General features: G+C 40.2%; 2 protein-coding genes across 4 annotated transcripts in view; one reads left to right on the top strand and one right to left on the bottom strand.

Annotated features, from left to right (window-relative positions):
* Flacc1 (flagellum associated containing coiled-coil domains 1) overlaps positions 1-17246 on the top strand; it is a 31080-nt gene extending 13834 nt beyond the window's left edge. The window contains exons 8-15 of the mRNA XM_005338929.5: positions 6152-6249; positions 7234-7286; positions 9264-9363; positions 10883-10986; positions 12877-12939; positions 15922-16011; positions 16135-16244; positions 16878-17246. Coding sequence (XP_005338986.2) covers positions 6152-6249; positions 7234-7286; positions 9264-9363; positions 10883-10986; positions 12877-12939; positions 15922-16011; positions 16135-16244; positions 16878-17004 — 745 coding nt within the window. The 3' untranslated portion in view covers positions 17005-17246. The remainder of the gene's footprint in view (positions 1-6151; positions 6250-7233; positions 7287-9263; positions 9364-10882; positions 10987-12876; positions 12940-15921; positions 16012-16134; positions 16245-16877) is intronic.
* Positions 17247-18184: 938 nt separating this feature from the next.
* Casp8 (caspase 8) overlaps positions 18185-27216 on the bottom strand; it is a 48548-nt gene continuing 39516 nt past the window's right edge. For all 3 annotated transcript variants that reach the window (XM_005338903.5, XM_040294699.2, XM_078017847.1), the window contains one exon: positions 18185-26403. In XM_005338903.5, coding sequence (XP_005338960.2) covers positions 26268-26403 — 136 coding nt within the window. In that variant the 3' untranslated portion in view covers positions 18185-26267. The remainder of the gene's footprint in view (positions 26404-27216) is intronic.

The following is a 27216-nucleotide window of genomic DNA, read 5'->3' as shown; positions in this document are numbered from 1 at the left end:
TTTGGAGTGTCTTTCTGTCTTTTCTCGTGCTAACAGCCAACTTCATTTGATTCCTTCTTCACTCTTCTTATGATGTAATACCTCTACATTCTCACTTCCTACCTCATATACATCACATTCTATACCCCCTTCCCCCGGTTCTCTCTTTGTCCACCATTAGAAACTTTTGTATTTATTGTAGCTGATAATGGAGCACATCATTTCTGTTTATTGGAACAAAACTATAATCATTTAAATAGAAGCCATTTGATTTATGGCTGCAAATTGTTTGCATTGTGTGCTGTTAATATTGATCTCTCCCTGAAAGGTGAGGTACTGGAAACCTGCAGGGACACTATAAGTCTATAGGGTAGAAACTGTAATACCTCAGATTCACATTGCTAGAGTGAAAGACACACGAACAAACATGAAAAAGCAAGGGAAGAAAGTGCCCCAAACAAACCAAGATACTACAAAAATAGAATGCATTGACAGCAGTAGAATAAATGTAAGAGAATGAGCTCAGAACATACATAGTTAAAATGATTTGCAAAGTAAAGAGTTATATAAGCAAGCAAATACAAGCAACAAAAGATCACTTTTGTAAAGAGATAAGAGAGCAAATATGGATAGCAAAAGGTTACTTCAAGAAAGAGAGATTCTGAAAAAAAAACACAGAGAAATCCTTGAAATGAATTAAACAATAAACCAAATTAAAAACTCAATAGATCACTTGGAACACAGAACCTCAGTCAATGAAGACAAAATATATAATCCTAAAAATAAAGTTGACCACATAATGAAGATGGTAAGAAACCATGAGCAGAACTTCCCAGAATATTGAGATAACATGAAAAGACCAAATTTCAGATTTTCTGGGATAGAGGAAGGCACAGAGACACAAGCCAAAGGAATGTACAATTTTTTCAGTGGAATAATATCAGAACATTTCCCAACCCTGAAGAATGAATTGGAAAATAAAATACAAGAGTCTTACAGGATACCAAATGTACGAAATTATAACAGATCTATACCAAGACACATTATAATGAAAATGCCTTCCATACAACATGAAGATAGAATTTTAAAGGTCTCAAGAGAAAAGTTTCAGATTAGGGGGAAACCCATTTGGATCTCAGCAGATTTCTCAACCCAGATTCCCAAAGCTAGGAGGTCCTAGAATGACATATTCCAAGCTCTAAAAGAAAATGGATACCAAGAATCTTATATCCAGCAAAATAAAACTTGAGATTTGCTGAAAAAATAAAAACCTCCCATTATAAGCAAAAAAATTAAAAGAATTTACAATAAGAAAGCCTGCACTATAGAACAATTCTCAACAAAATATTCCATGAGGAGGAATTGAAAGACAACAATGATAATCAGCAAAGGAAGGAATTACACTAAAGTCAAAGCTAATCTAAGGAGAAATCAAGTCAAGTTCAAAATCAAAAATAAAACAAAATGACTGGGAATACAAACCATATTTCAATAATATCCCTGGATGTTAATGGCCTAAACTCATCAATAAAAAGACACAGACTAGAAGATCAGATTTTAACAAAGACCCAACAATGTGCTGCCTTCAAGAGACTCATCTCATAGGAAAAGACATCCACAGACTGAAGATGAAAGAATGAAAGAATGGACTATGTAAACAAGCAAGGATTTCCATCCTCATATCAGATAAACTGAACTTCAAGCCAAAGGTAATCAGAAGGGATAAAGAAGGACATTTCATACTGTTTAAGAGAATCATACATCAGTAACACATAACAATCACAAACATTTCTGCCCCAAACAATGGAACATCTACATACATCAAGCAAACATTTCTCAACTTCAAGAATCAAATAGGTCACAATACAATAATACTAGGTGACTTTAACATACCTCTCCCACCCCCTGGATAGATCTTCCAAACAAAAACTAAACAAACTATAGAACTTAATAATACAATTAATAATTTAGACTAAACAGACATATATAGAATATTTCATCCATCAATAGAGATACACTTTATTTCACAGTAGCACATGGATCCTTTTCTAAAATAGAGCATATGTTATGCCACAAAAGCAAGACTTAGCAAATACAAAGAAATAGAGATACTACCTTGCATTCTATCAGATCATAATGTAAGGAAATTAGAAATCAGTTATAAAAAATAAAAAATAGAAGCTATTTCAACATCTGAAGACTAAATAATATGCTAGTGAATGAACAATGCATAGTAGCTGCATCAGGGAAGAGATAAAAAATATTCTTAGAGGTAAATAAGAATAGTGATACAACATATCAAAAACTCTGGGACATTTTGAAGGCAGTGCTAAGAGGAAAGTTTATTTCACTGAGCTCATTCATTAAAAGAATAAAGGTCAACAAATAAATGACCTAATATTACATCTCAGAGCCCTAGGAAAAGAAAAATAAATCAATACCAAAAGTAGTAGAAGATAGGAAATTATTAAAATCAGAGCTGAAATCAATGAAACTGAAACACAAGAAACAATTGAAACAATAGACAAAAGGAAAAGTTGGTTCTTTGAAAAAATAAATAAAATTTATAAACCTTTAACCATGCTAACAAAACTAAGGAGAGAGAACATCAAATTACTAAAACTCATGATGAAAAAGGAATTATAACAATGGACACAATTGAAATACAGAAGATAATTAGAAACTATTTTAAAGTTTATATTCCAATAAAATAGAAAGTTCAAAGACATCAACAAATTCAGATTTGCTGACAATTTCAGATTTTCTAGAGACATATGATCTACCCAAACTGAATCAGGAGGACATACACAATTTAAACAGATTTCAAGCATTGGAATAGAAGATGCCATCAAAAGCCTACCAAGAAAGAAAATCCCAGGACCAGATGGATTCTCAGCCAAGTTCTACAAGACCTTTAAAGAAGAATAATACTAATACTCCTCAAATTATTCCATGAAATAGAAATGGAGGGAACCCTTCCAAACTCATTCTATGAGGCTAGTCTCACCGTGATACCAAAACCAGACAAAGACACATCAAGGAAAGAAAACTGCATACCAATATCCTGATGAACATAGATGCAAAAATTCTCAATAAAATTCTGGCAAATCACATACAAAAACATATTTTAAAAGATAGTACACCAAGATCAAGTGGTGTTCATCTCAGGGAGACAAGTTTGGTTCAACATATGAAAAATCGAAAAACATAATTTATCACATCAACAGACTTAAAGACAAGAATCATATGATCATCTCAATAGATGCAAAGAAAGCATTTGACAAATTATACCTCTTTATGTTCAAAACACCAGAAAAACTAAGAATGGTAATACCTCAACATAGTGAAAGCTATCTATGCTAAGCCCAAGGCCAACATCATTCTAAATGAAGAAAAATTGAAAGCATTCCTGGAACAAAATAGGGATGCCCTCTTTCATCACTTATATTCAATATAGTTCTTGAAACTCTAGCCAGAGCAGTAAGACAGATGAAAAAATGGATACAAATAGGAAAAGAACTCAGACTATCACTATTTGCCAAGGACATGATTCTATGTTTAGAGAATCCAAAAAATTCCACCAGAAAACTTCTAGAACTAATAAATGAATTCAGCAAAGTAGCAGGATATAAAATCTATACCCATAAATCAAATGCATTTCTATACATAAGCAATGAATCCACTGCAAGAGAAATTAGGAAAACTACCTCATTCACAATAGCCTCCAAAAAAAAAAATGGGAATCAATCTAAAAGAAGTGAAAAACCTCTACAATGAAAATTAGAAAACAGTAAAGAAAGAAATTGAAGAAGACTTTAGAAGATGGAAATCTCTCCCATGTTCTTCGATAGGCAGAGTTAACATTGTCAAAATGGCCAGACTACCAAAGGTGTTATATAGATTTAATGAAATTCCTATTAAAATCCCAATGTCATTCCTTGTAGAAAGAGAAAAATAATCTTAAAATTCATTTGGTAAAATAAGAGACATAGAATATCCAAAGCAATCCTTAGCAAGAAGAGGGAAGCAAGAGGCATCACAATACCAGAACTTAAACTGTATTACAAAGCTATCATAACAAAAATGGCATGATATTGGCATCAAAATAGACATGTAGACCAGTGGTGCAGAATAGAAGAGACAGAGATAAATACAGTTATCTCACACTAGACAAAGGCTCCAAATACATACATTGGAGAAAAGATAGTCTATTCAACAAATGGTGAAATCCATATATAGCAAAATGAAATTAAACCTCTATCTCTCACCATGCACAAAAATCAACTCAAAGTGGATCAACGACCTAGGAGTTAAACCAGAGACCCTATGCCTAATAGAAGAAAAAGTAGGCTCAAATCTTTAACATGTTGGCTTAGGACCTGACTTCCTTAACAGGATTCCTAAAGCATAAAAAATAAAATCAAGAATCAATAAGTGGGATGTATTCAAACTAAAAAGTTTTTTTCTCAGCAAAGGAAACAATAACATGAAGAGAAAGTCTACAGAATGGGAGATAATATTTACCACATGCATCTCAGATAGAGCACTAGTTTTCAGGATATACAAAGAACTCAAAAAAACTTGACACACACACACACACACACACACACAAAAAAAAATCCCCTCAAATAACCTAATCAGTACATGGGCTAAGGAACTGAACAGACACTTCACAGAAAATATACAGTCGATCAACAAATATATGGAAAAATTTTCATCATCTCTAGTAATTAGAGAAATGCAAATCAAAACTACTCTAAGATTTCATCTCACTCTAGTCAGAAAGCCAGTTATCAAGAATACAAGCAATAATAAGTGTTAGAGAGTATCTGGGGAAAAGGTACACTCATAAATTGCTATTGGACTTCAAATTGGTGCAATAACTCTGGAAAGCAATACAAAAATCCTTTGAAAACTTGGAATGGAACCACCCAGCTATCCCATTCCTCAGTTTATACCCAAAGGACTTAAAATCAGCACACTATAGTATCATGGTCACATCAATGTTTATAATAGCTCAATTCACAATAGCTAAGCTATGGAACCAACCTATGTGTCCTTCAATAGATGAATGACAAAGAAAATGTGGTGTATATATTTAATAGAATATTACTCAGCTTTGAAGAAGAATGAAATTACAGCATTTGTAGGTAAATGGATGGAGCTGGAGAACATCATGCTAAGTAAAATAAGACAATCCCCAAAAAACAAGGCCAAATGTTTTCTGTGATATGTGGATGCTGATCCATAATGGTGTGGGGGAAGAGCAATGGAAGAATGGAGGGACTCTAGATTGGGCAGAAGGAAGTGAGGGAAGGGGAGGGAGTATGGGGGTGAGACAGATGGTGGATTGAGACTGATATTGTTACCCTATGTACATGTATGATTGCACGAATGGTGTGACTCTGCATTACAACCAAAGAAATGAAAAGCTGTGCTCTTTTAGTGTACAAAAAGTTGAAATGCATTCTGCTGTCATGTATAACTCATTGGACAAAACCAAACCAAAACAAAACAAAAAAAACCCGAAAAAACCACAATGAGATACCACTCACCTATCAAAAGCTATTATCAAAAAGAAAATAGATAACAAGTGCAAGAATGTGGAGAAAGGAAAGCCTTTCACAGCGCTAGTGGGAATCATGTAAATGGGGACAGACATTATGGAAAATAGTATGGAGATTCCTCAAAAAATTAAAACTAGAATTACCATATGATCCAGCAATCCCACTACTGGATATTTACCCCCAAAGATCTGAAGTCAGTTCCCTTAGGGTTGTGTGCATCCCCGTGTTTATTGCACCACTATGCATAATAGCCAAGATACGAAATCCAGACTTTCATTTAACATGTGTCTGAGACACTGCCAACACCTGCCTCTTGGGAGGGCAGCTGGGAAGACCTTGGGGTCTGAAATTATCCTAATGTAGCTAACGGAGCTCAGTTTCCCAAGTGAGCTGTAAGCAGACTGCTGTTTGGGTCGGGTCTGCAGCTGCTGCCAGCTCCAAACAGTGCCTGCAGAAAACAGGAAACCACGCACCTCTCTCTGAATAGAAGCAAGGGACTGCTCCAGGAAGTGAGGGCTTCCTCCAGTGTGGGTGAGGGGTGGGGGTCAGGCCAGGGTGGGGCTCAGCCCTGTTCACTGGTGATTGTGGTTTTCTCTATCCCACAGGGAGCTCAGAAAGGCTCACAGAACAGAGCTCAGTGAGTTAGAGAACAAGTACAAAGAAGCGTTGAAGGCAGAGAAGGCAGCTTCCCGGGGAAAACTAGGTACCCTCAGGGCCTGGGTGAAGGGGCGAGGGGCTGATAGTGTGGGTGTGGGGCCGGGGCTCCCATGGCCACGGATGGGTGGTAGCCAGGTACCAGAGGTTTCTTCCTGAAGCTAAGCGGGAGAGAGGGGGGGGAATGAAAAAAGGAAAGATTATGTCTACCAAGGTCCTTCCTTTTTCTGGAAGGTCTGAGGATGTCCCTTCATCTTGAGTCTCAGTTCCTCATCTGGGAATTGAGAACAAAATATCTACCCTTGTGAGTATGAAGAGAATCTGAAAACACTTTGAAAAGCACATTCCTAAGTTCTACAAATATGACACTGTTACAGTGTGTTTGTAACAAGTTTCCTGACCTGTAACGTGACAGGGTTTTATTCATTTCTCCCTGACACGCTGCCACTGTATGGCCTTATAAAGCAGAGGGTTGTGCTGACCATTTGACCTCACTATTTACACTGCCCTCCTGAAGGGTGAAGTGTGTAGCCTCCTGAATTCTGGGTTCACAGACTCAGAAGTAATGCTATAGGGCCTTCTTCCTTTATTTTGCCCCAATTTTTTTTAAAAGATCCTATCTTACTTACACTTTTCTGATTTTCCAATTTTCTCAAGAGAGCATGTATTGTTTTTGTAGTCATGGTAAACTAAGAAATGTTACCTAAAAGAGCGGCAGATACATGCCACAAGCTTTTGTTCCTCTTTTCCCCACAGATGTAGCTCAGCCCCTGGGATGTCTTTAAGACTTTGTTAACAAGAAGTTTATTTGTCAACAAATAATTTGTCCCCGGAAACCCCAGTTCCACAGGTGCAGGGTGGAGTCCAAGCAATTGAGTTTTGAAGGTTCAAGGGGAATTTCTGGGGTGCTTACAGGCCTCACAGCTGGGAGGAGGAGTTGAGGGTGGGGAGCTGTGCTCCAGAGCTCACATTTGAGTTTGCAATGTGCCTTTGAGAGGAGTGATGATGACCCTGTTGTTTTCCTTTGGTCCAGAGGAGATGGAAAAGGAGTATAAGTATTTGAAGAATATGTTTCATATGTATCAGGTGAGACAGAGCTCCTTGTTGGCTTCCGAGAGTGAGAGAAGCAAGTCTTATGCCTGGCTCACAACGTTGAATCCAGAGCTCTTGCCCGAAAAAACCATGTCCTGAGACTCCAGCATCCATAGACCTAAGTGGCACTTACTGTACCCAGGAAGAAGGGTGGACCCAATGGCTTCCATGTATGACAAGTCAGCCCAGACTGTAAAGAGGCCTATCGACAAATATGTTTGTGGTTATACCACAAATTATTAATTCTGGTATTCACTATTATTATTGTTCACTTTAAAAAAAAAAAAAGTAATGGGAGTAACCAACAACAGTAACATTCAAAAGAAAGAAGTGTTACCATCCAAAGACAACCTCTGCAAAAATCTGTATTCTTTTAATGAATTAAATCTGTGTATAGTTTTGTACCCTCTTTTCACCAGGCAGAAACTTTTTTCTCCTTTTTAATGACTAGATATTATCCTAGTGAAAACATGTATTTCACTATTCCCCAAAGGTTGTTTTTTGAGTTGCTTCCAATTGCTTGAATAACAAAATAAATAAATAAATAAATAAATAAATAAAAATTATATATATATAATCACTTTAAACATCTTTGATTCTGGCAGTGCTAAGTCAAAAGGATTGAATTTTTTTGTTGTTTTTTTTTTTTGTAGTATCAGAGATTAAGCTCAGGGGCACTCAACCTCTGAGCCACATTCCAGCCCTATTTTGTATTTTATTTAGAGACAGTGTCTCACTGAGTTGCTTAGCACCTTGCTGTTGCTGAAGCTGGCTTTGAACTCACGATCCCTCCTGCCTCAGCCTCCTGAGCCATTGGGATTACAGGCGTATGCCACCGTGCTTAGTAGGGATGAATCTTGTTAAGGCCTTTAGTAGATTTGGCCAAATTGTAATCCTAAAAATCTCTGTCACACTGCACTGTACAAACTGAACATGGAGTACGTAGCCATCTCAGAGCATAACCCATCCACTTAATCAGCTAATCTGATGAAGGCCCAGAGTTAGAGTATGATGCCTTGCGAGGGGGATGAGTGGAACAGGAGATGGGAAGTGGACAGGGGAAGGGCAGACTCAAGCCCTCTTCCTATTTAACTGTTAAATATAAGAACCAACTAGTCCTGTTGCCTTGGGACTGAGAATTTCCTGGGTTTCCAGACTTTATTGCATATACCTGGGCAGTCCCAGACAAACCAAGACAGGTGGTCACGCCCATCAAAGGTGAAACACCAGCACTACCTCTGAAGTTCTATGTGCTACTGACAGTTTCAGTTTTGAGCTTATATCCAAAATCTGACCAGATTTATGACCAGATGAACTGTCCCAGGTTCCTAAATTTACTCTGTGTTTATTTCAGTCTGGGCCTCTCCAGGCCACTTGAACTTCGTGGCAACCATGTTGCCCACTAGCATGAAAATGAGGAGAGAGAACCCATCAGCCTGGTCCCAGTGACTCCACAGGGAACTGATGCCCCAATTAGTGTGGCTCCTGATGCTTTCCCTTCTGGGAATTTACTAGCATCATTGAGATCCCGGGCTGCCTTCTTTTGGGTTTCTAGGATTCCCTGCAAAACAAACGGGGACTTCTGCCAGACACCACGCTGTGTTCTAAGTCTTCAGATTAAGTCCAGGCATTTCTCTTCTTGTGTGCCACTGAAGAGCGACTCATGGTTCAGCAGGAGCTGACGTGGGATTCTCCCACCTGGAGAGCCTACCTGTGTTCAGTGGAAGCCCAGTTCCAGCAGGGCAAAGGCCGCTCAGGCGTGCATGGTTCTCCCCTGACCTTTTGGGTTCCACAATTCTCTGCTGGATGGGGATGGAATTTACTTCCCATATGTCATCCAAGGAGGGGCCTGTCAGTGAGGGAAGCTGCCCAGGGCAAGGGCCTGTGCGTAAGGGGGCCTCTCTAGTGTGCATGGACAGCTTCTCCGGGGCTTAGGGCCCTTTTCCTCATGGTGCCTTTGGGACTCCACAGGACAGCATTTATGATGAAATAGAAGAAAAATGGTCAAAGCGGAAAGCAGAATGGGAGAAGGATGAGAAGTTGGAGCGGGAAAAGATCCTGCTGCAACAGAGTGAGTACTACAGAAATGTTGGGCTTGGGGGTGACAAGCTCAGCAGAAAACTGCCTTAGGCTTGGCCTTGACTTGAGGGACCTTGGGTTTACCAAGCGTGACGGCCCCACACCAGACTCCTGAATGGAAGGTGCTGTAGTCATCAAGAAAACAAAATGGCGCACACTGTGATCCCAGCAACCAGGAGGCTGAGGAAGGAGGATGGCAAGTCCAAGTTTGAAGCCAGCCTGAACAATTTAGTGAGACCCTGTCTCAAAATAAAGAGTTGAGTTTGCAGCTCAGTGATAGAGTACTTGCCTAGCATGTGTGAGGCTCTGTGTGTAATCCCCAGTACCGCAAAACAAACCCCAAGCAAAAAAAGTCTCCCATGTGATGAGAAGGGCAGGGTCCTTTTCAAGTTTACACACCTGAACTAAGGGGCCTGAGCTTGTATTTTTCAAACTTGCTGGTTCCAAGTTTGCCTATCATGGACTTGAACAAGTGTTGTGACCTCTAATAGGAATGTAGACTTAATATCTAGTTACAGGTGAGCCCAAAGCTCCAGGAGTTCTTCAATTAGAATTTGAAATATTCATTTTGGGGAGAGAGCAAGGATGAACCACACAATCCATTATAGCAAGAGCCTCCTTGTCCCCATGTCCCCACAAAGGGAGCCATGTTTGATAAAGCTTTTGAATACGTTCAACGCTTAACCTAGAGTTTGGATTTGTAGCACTTCCCACAACACTGAGCTTCTTCATTCATGGAAGAATGTACAGAGCGATTGGTGGAGAGGAATAGTTGAAGGAGGAGTGGGCCCTCTACAAACCTATTCCTCTTATTTTACATTTATTCAGTTTAACCAAATTACTCATTCAAATGCAAAGACTCCCTGGGAAGTTCACATTCTGGTGGGGACTCTGGCTGGGGTTGGGATGTGGAGCTGCTCCTGTGTGTTGCTCACCTCCCAGACTTCTACATTCTTACACAACACACATCTAGGTTTTGGAAAACTAGAATTTATGCATCCCATTCCAGGGTTTCCCTGTCAGTCCAGAGAATTCCTCCAGCCCCCAGAATTGCCACACAGAGGGAATTTGTGTTTGCCCTTTCCCGCCTTCCTCCTTTGTAGTATTAGGGTTCTGGTGGCAGATTTTTTGCCCAGGGGGGGAAAAAAAAACAAGGTAAGCCAACCTCAGGGCTTTAGGACAAAATGAATGATATTGCTGGAGAAAATCAGGTAAGCCAAGAGCTTCAACACAAGAATATTTAGGAATAATAAGTAACACATCCAAAATAAATAATGCACACAAGAACCACAGGTGGTGACGGTAAATCTCATATGGCTAACGTGATCAAGGACAACCATCCTGATCACCTCATCCTCAGGCATTTCCAGGTCAGAGTCCAAACACCAGGCTGAAAGGACTGGGGTTTGACCTGGTCTGAAATTGCTTGTATCTTCAAATATTCTGGGTTTCTCTCTTGACTTGTTTTTCCATATTTACACATAGATGTGCTTTTTTTCACACCTCCGCAGAACACAAGATGACAAAAAAGTTCGAGTTAGAGTCAGAAGAAGAAAAAAAGAAAATAACTGAATCCTACAGTGCTTCCATTGAGAACCTCATTAGCGAGAAGGAGGTAGGTCAGGGAGAACTCGGTGGTTGCATGTGTGTGGTCCAGGCACAGTAGCTGTGCCTCCATAGTCAGGAATCTTTTTGTGTGATTGATGGGCAATCCTTGTCCTTACCCAGCTTTCCTGGAAATAAAATCAGGTAGGTTGATAGGCTTGCTCTCCTTTAGCTAGTCTTACTACTTGTTTGTTGAAATAAAAATCTTAAGTGATGGGAAATAACTGAATGCTAAATATACAGAACCTGAAATTCCCAATTTTACCAAAATGCCATCTCTGAATGTCTTTTTCATTCCTGACTATAGCAGAAGAGAAAAGGCATTGCTGCAAACCAAACACATTTGGTCACACAAGACTCTTAGTAAATAATGAAGGGAGGTGAGGGTTGACTACTCCTGCCAGCCAAACCTCACTACTGCTAAAACCTTACTTCTGAGACCAGGAAATAATGAAAGCAGGTCTCAGGCCAAGTTTTGCTATACTTATGAACATTTACTTAGCAACTATGCATTAGCAAGCAGCCCCGACATTTCATGCCACCAGGTCTCTGAACTTTTAGATGCATAGAAGTTTTCCCAGTGGCAGGCCTGATGGCATCCCAGAGGCAGAACTTGGCACCCATTATCATCTGCACCAGGCAACCAGAGCATGTCCTTAGCAGGACTCAGGGCCACCTGGGATCAAGTCCTAGGCACCATGCTTAAGTGGACAGCTACAGACTTTGTTACATTCTTGTACCACTTTTGGGTAAAATGTTTTCCCAATATTTTGGATATTCTACGTATTTCATTTTTGTGTCCATGTCTAACTATTATGCTAATCAAAATCCACTAGGATCACCAATAAAAGTCAATTTCTGGTATTCACTATTATTAATGGACAAAACAACAATGAGATGGGGTCAGGTTCTGCAAGTGTGTATAGGGCTCCTAAGGTCTGGAGGGAAAAATCATCGGAATAAGAAGTAGCCATTCCTTTTGTGGAGGGAGATTTGATCTGTATACATCCTTCTTTCTTCTTCCTGTTATTTCTCTAGTGATGCTGGCTGTAAATAGATCTCTCTCTCTCCCTCTCTCATTGAGCTATCATTTATACTTAGCAAAACACACAGACTTAAGTGTGAAATTTGATAAGTTTTGACATTGTCTACTACAATGCCACAAAGATATTCTATTTTTTTAGAAATTTCATAATTTTAACTTTTATGATTTTATGATCCATTTTGAACAATTTGTGTATACAGAGTGAGGTAGATACCATGGGTCACTTTTTTACATATGAATATTTAGTTGTTTCAGCACCAATTTTTTTTTTAAACCAAAAACAAAACAACATTCCTTTTCCCATTGAGTTGCCTTGGGGTCATTGGGGGTGGGGAGTCAGACTCCATTCTGTTTCTTATGACTAATTGTCTTCGCTTAGGCCCACAAACGTAATGTAGTCTTACCTATTAGAGCTTAATACCAAATAGTTAAGATCATCTAACTTTAGTAATGTTTTCCAAGATTATTTTTCCCCCATTCTTTGCATTTGCATATACGTTTTAGAACTAGCTTGTCAATTTAGAATTAACTTCTCAAGAAAGCCTGTGGGCATTTTGACTAGGAATACATTGAAAATAAAGATCAATCCATGCCGAAATAAATCCTTAACAATATTGAATCTGTACACTAATTTAAAAGCTTTTGATGAAAATCTAATTTATTTTATATTTGTCAATGTGATAGTGTTTAATATAAGATTTTCATTAGTTAATTTCAAAATGTCATATCATTTGTTGACAATGTGTGTATCATTATATTGATATATAAGCTTTAGTAAATATTATATTCCTGAATCCTCTACTGGCTTTCTTAATTCTCCAAAAGAATATCCAGAGCCAATAATATTGTTTTTAGGAACTCTTGAAACAACATGAAAGCGACACCCTGCAATTAGAGGAGCTAAGGAAGACCAAAGCGGTAAGCTCTTCTGTTTCTTCCTATGGAACTGTGCAAATATATCAGTGAAAGATGGAACTATGCAAATATATCAGTGAAAGATACACTCTCCGTAAAATGGAACCTATGGTAATTTTTCCAAAACCCATAAAAGATGCAAGACCTAAAGCTAAGTTTGCTAGATGAAATAAGTTAAAAAGTGATCTGGAATTGTCCGTAAAACAAAAATACCTGGTACCCTTTTCAAAGCCAGATGTGAGCACAGACATCAACAGCATACCATATGTTCATCAATGTTGAATGAATTCTATTTCTAGCAAAGCTTAAGGAAGGATTTTGACTCATGAATGGTCATGTTCTTTCCTTTGAGCTCAGAAAAATACAGAACTTCCTTTGCCTACGGATCTCTGGTTCCAAGCTCTGGGTGTACCTCAGATGTGATAACTTTCTTAAAAACAAACAAACAAACAAACTTTTTAGCCACAGATGGACACAGTACCCTTATTTTGTTTATTTATATGTGGTGCCGAGGATCGGACCCAGGGCCCCTCGCGTGGGAGGCAAGTGCTCTACCACTGAGCCACAAGCCCAGTCCCAAGTGATAACTTTCTTGTGGGTCACTTTGTGGAGACATCTGAATAGAAGCTGTCCAGACCCACAAAAAAACCTGTGGTTCTTTCTTCTTTGAGAATTTAACTTGGATCTAGAATGGATATGTTTGAGATAAGCTTCATTTATGCCATTTCTGTTGCTATTAATTGATTTTTCTCCTCATTCGTGGTCATATTTTCTTGTTGGCTTGCCTGGTAGTTTTTTATGGTGCCAGCCACTGTGAAAGTTGCCTCGTTGGGCACTAAAATATTTTTATATTCCTTTAAATCTTCTTGAACTCTGTTCTGATACAGTTAAGTTACTTGGAAGCAGTTTCACTCTTTCACATGCAATGCATCAGCCTTAGCATTGATTTTATGCTTTGCTGAGCTGAACTGAAGCAGTCCAGGGCAGAGCTGGATTCCCGGTTCCTGAGGTAACACCTTTCCAAATGCTCTCCCAGCTCCCTTTGCATTAGACGGCTTCTTCTGCTCTGGATGGTGCGATGGTGAACTGCTCCCAGGACTGTGTTGGCCCAGGGATTATCCCTCTTGCTCTTTTCTTTCCCCAGCTTCATCTCCTTCTATTTCTTGCCTCCATCATTCCATCCCAGCAGCACTGAATTCCTTGCCATTTCTTAAAAGGCCAGGATGCTCCTACCTTGGGTCTTTGTTCTTGGTGATCTCTCTTCCTGAAAAGCTCTTTCTCAGAAATCCACATGGCTAACATTCTTTCCTTCTTCTGGTCTTTACTCAAATACCACCTTTTCAGGAGCCACCCTATTTAAAGGCCTAGTTCCCTGCTCAACACTTCTTGTGACAAATACCAGGAATGTCTCTCCTGTTCTGAGGTGAGGTCACTTCCTCCCTGGGCCACTCACCTCTGGCTTTCACAAGTGTCTGCTTCCCCCGCACTGGTCACTTCTCCGTCCTCTTTGTAGGTCCTCCTCCTCCACCTACATTCTAAGCCCTGGAAAGTTCAGGGCTTGGCCCTGGGTTCTGTTTCTTTTCTTTCTCTCCCCTTTCTCCTTTGGGAGTTAATTATTCACACAAATGTAAATGCCATCTCTGTGCTGCCGACCAGATGGACTCCTCCAGCCCCGGCCCCTCCTCTGAGACCCAGGCTGCATATCCAACTGGCCATTTGGTGTTTCTACATAGGTGACAATGGACATCTCAAACCTCATGTGTCCCATTCCACACTCTTGATTTTCCTCCCAGGATTTGAGCTCTCAAATTGTAAATCTCCCAGCTGTTCAAACTGGAGTCAAAGTCGTCCTCGATTTCTTCCACTCTCCCTCATCCATGCATCGGCATCAACCACTCCTCCATAGAGCACTCTATAAATCCACTTCTCTCCAGCGCCGCCGTCTCCCCCAGTCCATTATTTCTCACCTGAACTACTGTAATACTCTTCTCCTTGCTGACCTTGTTTTCTACCCTGTCCCTTCCAACCCATGTTCCACAGAGTAGTGAGATCGATGCAAACAGTGAGAACCAATATAAACACTCCTCTGCCTAAAACTTTTTGGCCCCCACCCCCCATTATTCTCGAGTTACCATGAATCCCAGGTGTGGCCTGGCTCCTCTGCGTCTCCTCACCGTGGCCCACTCTCCTACTTGTGGTCTCTATTCCAACCCTACTAGTGTTCCTTAAGGATTCCTACGCTTTTTGCCTCCTAAGGACTTTTGCACAGGTTCTTAAGTGTTCTTCAGTACTATTTTGTTCATTTAACTGATAGTCTATTTCTTGGAGCAGTTTTAGGTTTATAGAAAAATTAGGGCAAAAATTACAGGTTCCCCTAAGCTACCCCTCAGAGTTCCACCTATTATCAACATCTTGCACTAGGATGATATATTAGTTTCAGTCTACCAGTTGATGCTAATGCATTATTATTAACTGAAGCTCCATAGTTTACATTCTTCATTCCTTGAGACATACAGTCTTTGGGTTTTGCCTAATATGTCATGTCATGTATCTATAATCACTGTGTCAAAAAGAATAGTTTCACTGCCCTAAAAATACCCTCTGCCCCACCTACTCATTTCTCCTTTCCCCTTCCAACCTCTAGAAACCACTAATCTTTCTACAGTCCCTAGAGTCTCACCTTTTCCAGAATATCCTATAGTGGGAATCAGTAGTAGGTTATTAACAAAAGACTCTTCAGTGAATGAATGGCGGATTGCCATGGTAACCATCTGTTTGAGCTCTGGTGAGAACTGGCTCTGTGGCAGTGATGGTTGTGGCTGAAGGGGAGGGTATGCGGCCCGGAGAGACAGCAAATGGCCAGAATTTACTGGCCAGGGGTGAGTAGCTAAGGTTGTTGCTCTGCCTTATAGTCCAGGTGCTGTGGAGAAGAGAATAAATAGGTAACATGGGCTTGGTGTCCTGAAACAATTTCTTCTTGTGCAGATCATGGAGGAAGAGTTGCACTCACAAGCTATTATTCTAGAGTCGCTTAACGCGCACCTCTACCAAACACAGATGGAACTCCAGAAAGAGGTGAGTCCTGGCTGGAGAGAGGACAGGGGCTGGGAGAGGAACCCAAGGGTCTCTGCCATTTGGCTATATGGCTTCATGCTGGGTGGCTCTGGGGAAGACTGCTTTTAAATTTTGTCTTGCCAGAAAGCCACAGTGGGAAATCTTGAGAAGATGTTCCAGATCAAGCTTGCTGAAGCTAATGAAAAGCATAAGCACACCATAGACAGCCTGACAGAGGAAAACCTTCTTCTAAGGTGTGGATGCTGTTGGCTGAGCTCTCTTTAGGAGAGGGAGGGCATGTGAGTGAGGAATAGGTTCAGAAGATAAGCCAGGTACTGCTTACTGATGTCAAGACAAGAGGGAGGTTATGTCACTGAGCTTGGACACAGTTATCTGCAGAGGCCAGAGTTCTTTTGAGATATGTCTGGACTTCTCTCTCTTGCCTGTCTGTTATGCAGAATGACCCAGGAAGTGTATCAATTTCTGAGTTTTTTTCTGTTCTGTGACTGAGGGTTGTTTTACAAGCCCCCCTTCTCTGAAACACTCGGTGGTTTTTGTATTAGACACAGCTGCTTCTGGTTGCTCTGCAAATCAACTTCAGAACACAGAAATCGTACTGTTACCTGAAGAGACATCTTAAATTGCTCAAACAAATTTTAGTCAAACTTTACTGAAGTTACTTGTTGCATTGATTCCATAGAAAATGCCTCATTTGGCAATTTGGCCACCCAAATATCACATTTCACTAAATTCAAAACCACTGCAAGTGATGAGAGACTGCTCCCCCAGGAAGGACTATAGCCACATTTCTGCCCCTACCCACACACCCATATCCTGTACCCCCTTCTATCCTTTGAGTCCGTCGTGATATATCCTTCCTTTTACAGGCAAAAGATTGCCAAGAATGAAGAAGAAGTTTATGAAAGACAATCTGGAACCTTGCCCTCTTTAGCCAGTTATGAGTATAATTATGATTATGACATTGAATACGACAACAAAAAACAAGAATCATAAACAAAAAGTTGTTCTCCTTGGCCAAAGATGGTAGGAACACCATCCCTAAAGCCTATGGAACTCCTGGGGGTGGGGTGGGTGGAGAGAGTTTCTTGAGAAAATGCATATGATTAGTTGAGTTCTTGGGTTGTTCTGACTATGTTTTTGTCTTTTCACAATTTGCTTTTTTTCTGAATGGGAATGTTTAAATTCTCAACTGCAAAGCTTCTCATCGACTCTTCATTAAAAATAGATGTTCTCTATCCTGAAGCTGATCTCTCTCTGGGCCTTGTACTCTTTTCTCTTGTGCATTTTACACATTTTATTAGAAAGAGACTGATTTGAAGGCACCCTTCCTATCAAATGTTGACTGTATGTTGGGCTACATCTTTTGTCCCCCTCTCTAGCTAGCAAGACAGATAACTCTTTGACTTGACTTCAGTACTTTTTTCTGTTATACATGTGCCTGCATTCTCCGACCTTCCAACCATGTTCCCGAACCTATCACCTAGGAAGCGTATCTGAAGATTCTTGCTGCCTTCTCTAAACCATTGCCAGAATTCAAATGCCCCCCAGGGTAGGCAATATAAATCAACGAAAATGTCTGGATGTAAAGTAAAATGGTCACACTGGCAGGGTGATAAATGGCCATTGACAGCAGCCCCTTGGAGGTGCCTGGGTAGGGATGGAGAGAGGACTGGGGAAAGCAGAGCCACACCTGGCTGGAGAGAGGTGCTTCTCTGGGGTCAATGTTATCAGAAATTCTCAATTTTCAAAAAAAGATATAATGGGTTTTATGTGATATCTCCTGGTTTTTAAATGTTGGCTGTAAACGTTAAAAACACAGCCTGTGGGACCCAATATTGGGAGACTCAAGTAAAACAAGTCTATGATCAGAATGTTTTCTTTTTTTTTTCTTTTAAATTTTTAAAATTTGTTTTAATTAGTTATATATGACATTAGAATGCATTTATGCACTTCGACATATCATACATAGATGGGATATTTCATATTTCTGATTGTACATGTTGCAGAATCATATTGGTCATGTAATCACATATACACATACAATAATAATGTCTGTTTCATTCCATTATCTTTCCTATCCCCACATCCTTTCCTTCCCCTCCCATCACTTCTCTTGTAAGGGTCTGGCGAAACGTCGGAGGGAGAGACCACCCAAGAGACTGACTCCATGCAATTGGCAAAAGGGGATATTTATTGGGGATCCATTCCAGTGCGCTGGGACTCTGTGCTCACTCAAGGAGGGAGAGCAGCCCAGAGCCAAAGCAGAGTTCAAGCGGAGCTTAAGTACACTTTTTGGAGAGGGTGGGGGGCTTTGCATACATCAGAACAAATCATCATGAGGCGAGGGAAAATTGAACAACAACCTTGAGTCAGGATTAGTGCATACATTGGCGGGAACAATCAGGGCAGGAGTGATTGGTGTTCCTAGGTGGGGTACACATTCAAACTGATTGGTTTAGGTCCTGCAATGCCTACGTGCCAAGCAACTCGGAACCCTTAGCTATTAAACAACCAGAAAGTCGGTGGAAATATTTACTGGGCAGTTCCAGTATTGTCCTAACAGCTACAGAGATTACAGGTTTTGGGGGTAGCAGAGGGACTCTAACAATACTAGTCTTTTACTTTTTAACCCAATCCCTGCACTTTGGAAACTTTAGGATGCCTGGTCTTTTACACTTTAACTCAGGCTCTGCGGCTTAGAATCAGCTTGGAAATTTTTAACCTTTACATTCCCCACTCCTTTTTCTGACTACTTTTAATCTTAAAAGTACTGAATCACAATTATTGGAAGGTCTCATTTTCCATTTCCGCCAGTGGAGCATATTGCTGCCTGATTACCATGAGTTGTCCTGCATTTCCTGGAATCAATTTCAGCATGGCCTCCATTTTAGATTTCACTCGGTATTAGATCCCGATTTATCTAGCTACACTGACTACCTAACTTTAAATCTGGCTTCATTCCCCCCTCTAATTTGGGAACTCCTTACTGCTGTGAGGAAGGGGGACGAAGAGAATCTTTCTGGCTTCTTCAGGCTGAAAAGGGACGGCGTGGGGCAAGCAGTTCGGAGTCCCCCTTAAAAGTATCGGGTCTATCGAGTGATCCATGATAAAAGTCCAATTGAGGAGTAATAGGCTGGAGGGCCATTTGAGTGATGGTTGGTCTACAAGAGAAACAAGAATTTATTAGTACTGGAACCATATTGATGCAGCAATTAATGCCATAGCACAGGAATATGCCAATGAGTATGATGGCAAAGACAAAGACTAACAATGTTTTCCACCAGGAAGTACCAAGAACCAGGAGCTGAGATATTGTTTCCATGACAAAGTTGCTGAGGACATGGCTTCCATCTGAGCATATAAATCTTTAAGGATATTTGTCACATTGCCAGAAATATCAGGAATGTAAATACAACATTTAACTTTTAGGATTACAGATGTCCTTTCCTTTAAGATACAATTTAATTTAATGTCATCTGATCCTGCAAAATCCTTTTACTAGTATGACCTCTGTGTCTAATAGAAAAATCTTTAATTCTGTTACTTAGGGCTGGATAACCATACTAGCAAACACCAAGCCTACCTGTGTAGGTTAGAATATCTGTGGGCCTTAAACTAAAAACTACTCTGGCAGTTTCTTTGACAGTTATCAGGCATTTCTACCTAAGAATTTTTTTTGTAGCCTCCAGTCTACTAGTTTATGGAAGTTACATTTAACTATTATTATCATTTAAAATGCCCAGGAATAGCTGTGTTTTGGCTTTGACTGTCTTTGCTAAGTGTTTAAGATGAAGCAAGTCAAACTGACTTTGTTTCCATTTATTGTTAACAGTCAGCTGAATTACCCTGGGGAGTCCTCGGGAACTTCACAGCAGCTTCTCAGTTCTGCTAGTGCCATTTGCGCTAGGATGGGTCCAGGCCTTGCTTGACCATGTGGCTTCCCTCGGAAGCATCAGGGATGTCTCCCTTCTCTGATGATCCTCCTCTTCACAGCAAATGCACTGATTGGCTTTCTGTCCTCCACTTGCCAAAGCCAATGTCTCGGCTTGGCACCAGAATCACGAGGCACTCACAGCTTTGTAGGTTCAAACAGCAATTCTTTATTCCCGCTCTCACACCGCCTCCACACAGGTCCAGGGCAAACACGTTCTGCTGTCTCCCGCACCCTTCACCTACTCCACGAGGCTATCTCCAAATCCCATTTTAATCTCACGAGAACTCAACGGGAACAAGCAGCAGGAACACCCTAATCCCAGCAATAATCTTCAACTTCCAACTTCCCTAAAACCCATTATCTTAAACTGGCAACGCCTTAAACTCAAGGAGCCGGTTACTTCCTCAAACCTGATCAGCTCTAAACCCGGATCTGCCTAGGTCCTTGAGCAAGGTCACCTCATTAAAGCATGCATGCAATGTCCCATCAAATGTCCTCTAAGCAGCATGGGGTACGCTTGGCAAGGAAATTTCGATGCGTCATTCCTACTTGGTAATGGCCCTCAGCATCTCCCCCCTTCTGATTAATTAGGCCTAAGCACCAGTGGGGGGGTGAGGTTCTTGCCTCACCTCTGTTGGCCCCCAAATTTAACCTTGGTGCCAGTGGGGGGGGGGTGAGGTTCTTGCCTCACCTCTGTTGGCCCCCAAATTTTAGACCATCACTAGTAGAAGGGAGGAAGATACAGAAATGCCACGACACCAAGCTTGATCAGGGGTAACTACTGCAGCTGTACCATTATTAGACCCATCAGTGAATATATTTGGAGCATTCATGATAGGTGTTTTTCTTGTCATTTTAGGAAAAACTACAGGATGCTTAGACCAAAAAGACAACAAAGGATTAGATGGTAAATGATTATCAAATGAAACATTCGATTTACACATGATTATTGCCCAAGTATTTAATTCATTAGCTAACTCATCAATTTGCTCCATAGTATATGGAGTAATAATTTTATTGGGAGAAATTCCAAACACTGTCTTTGCTGCTCTTATACCTTTGAGTATTAATTGTCCTACAGCCTCAGGATACCTAGTAAGAATAGTGTTAGGAGAATAAGATAAATGTATCCACAATAATGGACCTTCCTGCCAAAATACTCCTGTAGGAATATTTCTTGTTGGTAGTACAATAAATAATAAAGGCAAACTTATATCAATTCTATCTAAATGCATATTTTCCATATATGTTTCAATAATTTTTAATGCCTTTCTAGCTTTAGGAGTTAACATTCGGGGTGAATTTGGATCTGATGGACCTTTTAGAATATCAAATAAAGGTCCCAACTCTCCTGTTGGTATGCCTAGATAAGGCCTTATCCAATTTATATCTCCCAACAACTTTTGAAAGTCATTAAGTGATTTGAGTTGATCTACTCGTATTTGAATTTTAGGTGGACGGACCATGGTTGAGGATAATAGAACTCCTAAATAATTAATTGGAAAATTTAATTGTACTTTGTCTATTCCTATCTCTAGATTATAGTTTTTTAACAAGTTTGTAAGTGTGGCATAACATTCCAGCAATGTGTTTTTATCTTTATGTGCCAATAATACATCATCCATATAGTGAAATATTTTTAGTTCAGGATTTTGATTTCTAAGTGGCTGGATTGCTTTATTAACATATATTTGACACATAGTTGGACTGTTAGCCATTCCTTGAGGGAGTACTTTCCATTCATATCTCTCATCAGGACCTTCATGATTTAATGCAGGGATAGTAAATGCAAAACGTGGACTATCCTCGGAATGAATTGGAATCGAAAAAAAGCAATCTTTAATGTCTATAGCTAAAACATGCCACGTTTTTGGTAAAGCAGACAATTGAGGAATCCCTGATTGAGCAGGTCTCATAATGACCATTTCATTATTAATTGCTCTTAAATCTTGTAATAATCTCCATTTACCCGATTTCTTTTTGATAACAAAAATGGGAGTATTATGGGGAGATACGGAAGGTTGTAAATGTCCTTCCGCTAATTGTTGTTTGACCAGATCATGGGCTACTTGTATCTTTTCTTTAGTCAGGGGCCACTGAGGAACCCACACTGGTCTTTCTGATTTCCAAGTAATTTTGATTGTCTCAGTGGCCCTTTCTGAAAATCCAACCCATGTCTGTCTGTTCCTTGATCTATTTGAATTGGCGCTGCTATACCTTGTTCTTGTTTTCCTAATCTTTTTTCTTTCCTGATACCTTGTCTAGCCCTAGTAGTGGGCACATTAGGATTGATGTTATTTGTTAACATCAAACCTAGTTGATCTAGGACATCTCGTCCCCATAAATTAATAGGAAGGTGATCCAAAACATATGGCTGTATAGTTCCTTCACATCCTTCAGGATCCTTCCAATCTAATACCATAGCACTTCTATGGGGATTAGTCGCCACTCCTAGGCCTCGAAGCGTTTGAGTGGCTTGTTGTAATGGCCAATGTTTTGGCCATTCTTGAAGAGATATGATGCTAAGGTCAGCACCTGTGTCCAGCAGTCCATTAAAGTCACGACCCTGAATATTTAGTTTTAACATTGGGCGAGAATCTAAATTTAAAGACAACATAGCCCAATCTACACCTGTGGAGCCTAATCCCTTGGAACCTCTTTCTACATTAAGACTAGAGAACTTATTGTGTAGGCTGGGTAGTATTAACAACTGTGCTATTCTATCTCCAGGTGAAATTACTGATATACCTCCTGGAGAACTAGCTATAATTTTTATTTCACCTACATAATCGGGATCAATTACCCCAGGACTTATCATAAGTCCTTTTAATGTAGATGAACTACGTCCCAACAATAAGCCTACTGTTCCTTGGGGAAGAGGTCCTTTTACTCCTGTGGGAATGATTTGAACTCCCATCTCTGGAGTTAATACTGCTCTGGCAGAGGCGCAGATGTCCAACCCTGCGCTCCCTCGGGTTTGTCTGATGAGGGATTTAATGGACAATGTGTCCTGGGCACCACCCTGATGGGGTTTCTGGGTTCCTCCACTGCCCCGTATATTTGTGGTTGTGGGCCCCGGAGCATTGGGCCCCCCGGTCCGTTTTTTGGCAATGAAGCCTGGTGCCTTTCTCCACGATATCGTGGGTAAATACCTGATCCTTGTCCGTTTTTTGATAAGGGAGTACCTTCTATGGTGGTTTGAGAACGGCATTCATTAGCCCAATGTCTCCCTCTACGGCATCGTGGGCAAATACCCGGTATTCTATTCCTTTGATTTCTAGTTTTGTTAAACCCTCCTCTTATGGGGCAACTCCTTTTAAAATGTCCTGTTTGTTCACAATTATAGCATGTTTCTAGCCTGGCATCTAAAGCCTGTTGTACTGCAGCTGCCAAGACTTGCCCTTGTTCATTAACATCTCTACATAATTTAATATATGTGTTTAAATCTTCATGTCTCCATGGTCTAATAACCTCTCTGCAGCAACGATTTGCTTGATCATAAGCCAGTTGTTTTATTAATGGCATTGCTTGTTCTGTGTCACCAAAAATTTTGGCAGCCGTTTGAATAAGCCTCTCTACAAAGTCAGCGTAAGGTTCATTAGGTCTCTGTATTACCTTAGATAGCTGACCTTGTAAATCTCCATGTCCTTGTAAAGTCTTCCATGCCCTAACTGCGTCTGCAGCAATCTGTACATATACAGCAGGATCATATTCCATTTGTTGCCGCTGACCCTCATAAGGTCCCCTTCCTAATAACATTTCAAGACTTCTTTGAGGGTAACCGGCTGCTGCATTTCGCCTAGCTGTCTCCATGCAAAATTCCTCATTGGCAACCTTCCATAACAAATATTGTCCTCCAGTTAGCACAGATTTACACATGCTAGCCCAATCTGCTGGCGTCATGTCCAAGTTAGTAATGGACTCCACCATGCTTACCGTGAAGGGGGCTTGAGGACCATAGGTTGTTACAGCCTCCTTTAACTGCTTCACTGTTTTAAATTCTAAAATACGGTGAATTCGCCGCCCTCCTGCCTGTTCAAATACAGGGCATGCTAATCTTTGAGGTCCTGTCTCAGGATCCCATCTATCAACTACGGGGTTTGAGGGCCACTCAGCTGTCTCCATCGGTGGGGCTGTTGGTTGAATTACACCCTCTGGTAAAACGGAGTTAGTGACAGCCTCTTGTTGTGGCCTTTTTTCTAATAACCCCTTTTCCTTTAAATTTTCTCCCTTTCTCTGACTAGCTCGAGAGACCTTCTCTTTTGCTTGACCTAAAATGTCTTCCTCCATGGTCTGAATCTCTAACAATTTACTTAACACTTTTTCGGCTTCTTTTTTAATAATTTCTAATCTTCTATAAGGATAACGCAATCCAATAAGATAACACAAAACAAAACCACAACTGAATGAAACAAAAACTGAATAAAAATTCACTGTATCAATTTTCTCTTTCTCGGGGCTAACAAACTTCAAACCTTGAGCCAACCATTTTTCCCAGTTTGCCTGAGAAATTTCTAGGGATAGGCAGCTTGAAACAAAAATGAAATAAATCAAAACAAGAACACATTGTTTTTTGAAATGGTCACCCATTCTCTCGCCTTCCCTCAGGGGGGAGCGATTTTACTCACCTCCAAATTTCAGACGTTCCGCGTACGGGCCACCAAAATGCCAAAGCCAATGTCTCGGCTTGGCACCAGAATCACGAGGCACTCACAGCTTTGTAGGTTCAAACAGCAATTCTTTATTCCCGCTCTCACACCGCCTTCACACAGGTCCAGGGGCAAACACGTTCTGCTGTCTCCCGCACCCTTCACCTACTCCACGAGGCTCTCTCCAAATCCCATTTTAATCTCACGAGAACTCAACGGGAACAAGCAGCAGGAACACCCTAATCCCAGCAATAATCTTCAACTTCCAACTTCCCTAAAACCCATTATCTTAAACTGGCAACGCCTTAAACTCAAGGAGCCGGTTACTTCCTCAAACCTGATCAGCTCTAAACCCGGATCTGCCTAGGTCCTTGAGCAAGGTCACCTCATTAAAGCATGCATGCAATGTCCCATCAAATGTCCTCTAAGCAGCATGGGGTACGCTTGGCAAGGAAATTTCGATGCGTCATTCCTACTTGGTAATGGCCCTCAGCATCCACTGGTCTCATTAATCTCCCTGATCAGGAGGTTATGTGGCCTAGAGTTGCAGAGCCCTTTGGAGAAGACCCTATCCCCTGATTCAGACTGACTCAGAGGGCAAGAGCCAAATATTGGTTTTCTTGGCCTCTTTAATTTAACTTTAATTTTAAAACTTAATCTTAAACATCCAGCAAATAAACTTCAACAGCCTTATACTAAGTACTGGGCTTTAGTACCTATCTCTCTATCCTGTAGGTGATAACTCCTTATCTTAAGTTAACCCAGGTCATGAGTTCTTAAAGCAGTACCTCTTTAGAACATTAACAGGCAATCCTTAGACCATCTAAAAGCAAACTACAAAACAAAACTAGGATAAAAACATATTTAGTTTATGTAATAGCTACCTTGAATTCTGGCAGAGTTATACATTATAATCCCCTGATTCAAATGTATGATATGTCAAGATCACTGTACAGTCACGTGTATCTAATTAAAACAAATTAAAAAAGAAAAAGAATAAAAATTCAGAAAATAAAATTTAAAAATACTCTTAAAAACATGAAATGAGCTGAAAGAAAAAAAATGTATACAAATATATGAAATACTAAAATGCTTCATTAGCAAGAACAGCGAATCCTACAAGCATATGAAAAAATATGTGAAAGAGCAACAGAAAATGAAAAAAAAAAGCTGAGATGTAACTCAATAAGAGAGCCTTTGCTCTCTTTATTTAAAATTTTAATTTTTCAAATTTAAATATTTTGAAAGTAGTGTATTAGATGGCTTGAAAAGAGAGGAATTAAGTTCTTATTTACTTTTAAGTAGTACTTTTTCATCTTGTTAAAAATAGTTAAAATTATACCATAACTGTGAATGTCTAATAGTGGCTGATATTGCATAGCAAGGACTTGAATTCATATAAGAATTAAAATGTTCTTGATTCAAATGCATAAAGTGAATTGATTATAGTAATGATTATAGTAATTATAGTATGGACAAAATGGTTTTGATGTAATAATTGAAGATAATGTTGTATATTTAAAAACACAATTTTTTATGAAAAAAATACTTAGTTCCTCATTCCCTCACTGCCTTAAAAAGTGCAGTTAATATTTTATAATTAACTAACACTAATTACAACAAATAAAAAAATACTTAATAAATAAAGCATAGTGTTACACAATGATGTAACATCAATCAAGAGGAAAGAAGAGTTTTTTCCTTAATGTAAAAGTGGGCTGTGGCATCTGTTTCCCCATGTTCTTCTTATCATCCTTATTGCTCACTTCATAGTTCACTTCAGTCAGGATGGTGAGAATATCATCGCCTCTGAAAAACAGAGCATAACATATGATGATTCACGGGGTGGGGCGGGGGGACAGGACTGACAACCCATCTCATCTGCTGTGCTGAGGGAGAGACCTATAGCTTCCTCTCTCAAGTATCAGGCTTTGGAAACCATAATCTGCTAAACCAAGACCTACCACAGCTTTCCAGGTAGATGAGTTGTCTCAAGCTTGATAACGTCACCTTCAGCTTATTTGGAATCTCTACTAACCATCAGAAACCTCAGGGCCAGTATTGGATTTGATTTCCTTCCCTTCCAGTCTGTGTATCTCTCTCACTACTCCATGGACTGTGTCACTCAACCCCCACAGCATCTCAATGCCTCTGAATGCCTTCAGCTTACACTCAGCATTGCTTCTGCAAATTCATCTACAACACAATCTAACATCTCCTGCAGCCCTCTCTCCCCCTCCATCCCCAGATATCTTAGCAGTTTTCTTGGTCAACCTCTTCATCTATCTCTGTAGCAAACACCAGAACCTTGCAGGACTCCTGGCCTAAGTTACAAAATGAAAACCTCACATTGGTGCTGTGGTTTGCTTTTTATATACCATGGGAGATTCTCACTCTTCATACTCTGAAAGCCTAATGAGAAATAGGTCTAGAAGGAATGTGTTAGGATTCCTCACGGTTCATCTGTCAGCTTTGCACACGTGGGTAAGCTATGACATTTGAATCTATAACTAAATGAAGCCTCTGATATAATAAACAAGGGAAGAATATTTTCCCACATCTTGCGGCTTTAAAGCAAGCCAGGTGAGTGGGGAGACACGAGAGGCTCCATCTCTTTGCTAC

This window comes from Ictidomys tridecemlineatus, chromosome 7 (assembly GCF_052094955.1).
Source record: "Ictidomys tridecemlineatus isolate mIctTri1 chromosome 7, mIctTri1.hap1, whole genome shotgun sequence".
NCBI classification, from domain to species: domain Eukaryota; kingdom Metazoa; phylum Chordata; class Mammalia; order Rodentia; family Sciuridae; genus Ictidomys; species Ictidomys tridecemlineatus.
Note: the sequence above shows the minus strand (reverse complement) of the source record. Positions and strands in the feature narration are given on the sequence as shown.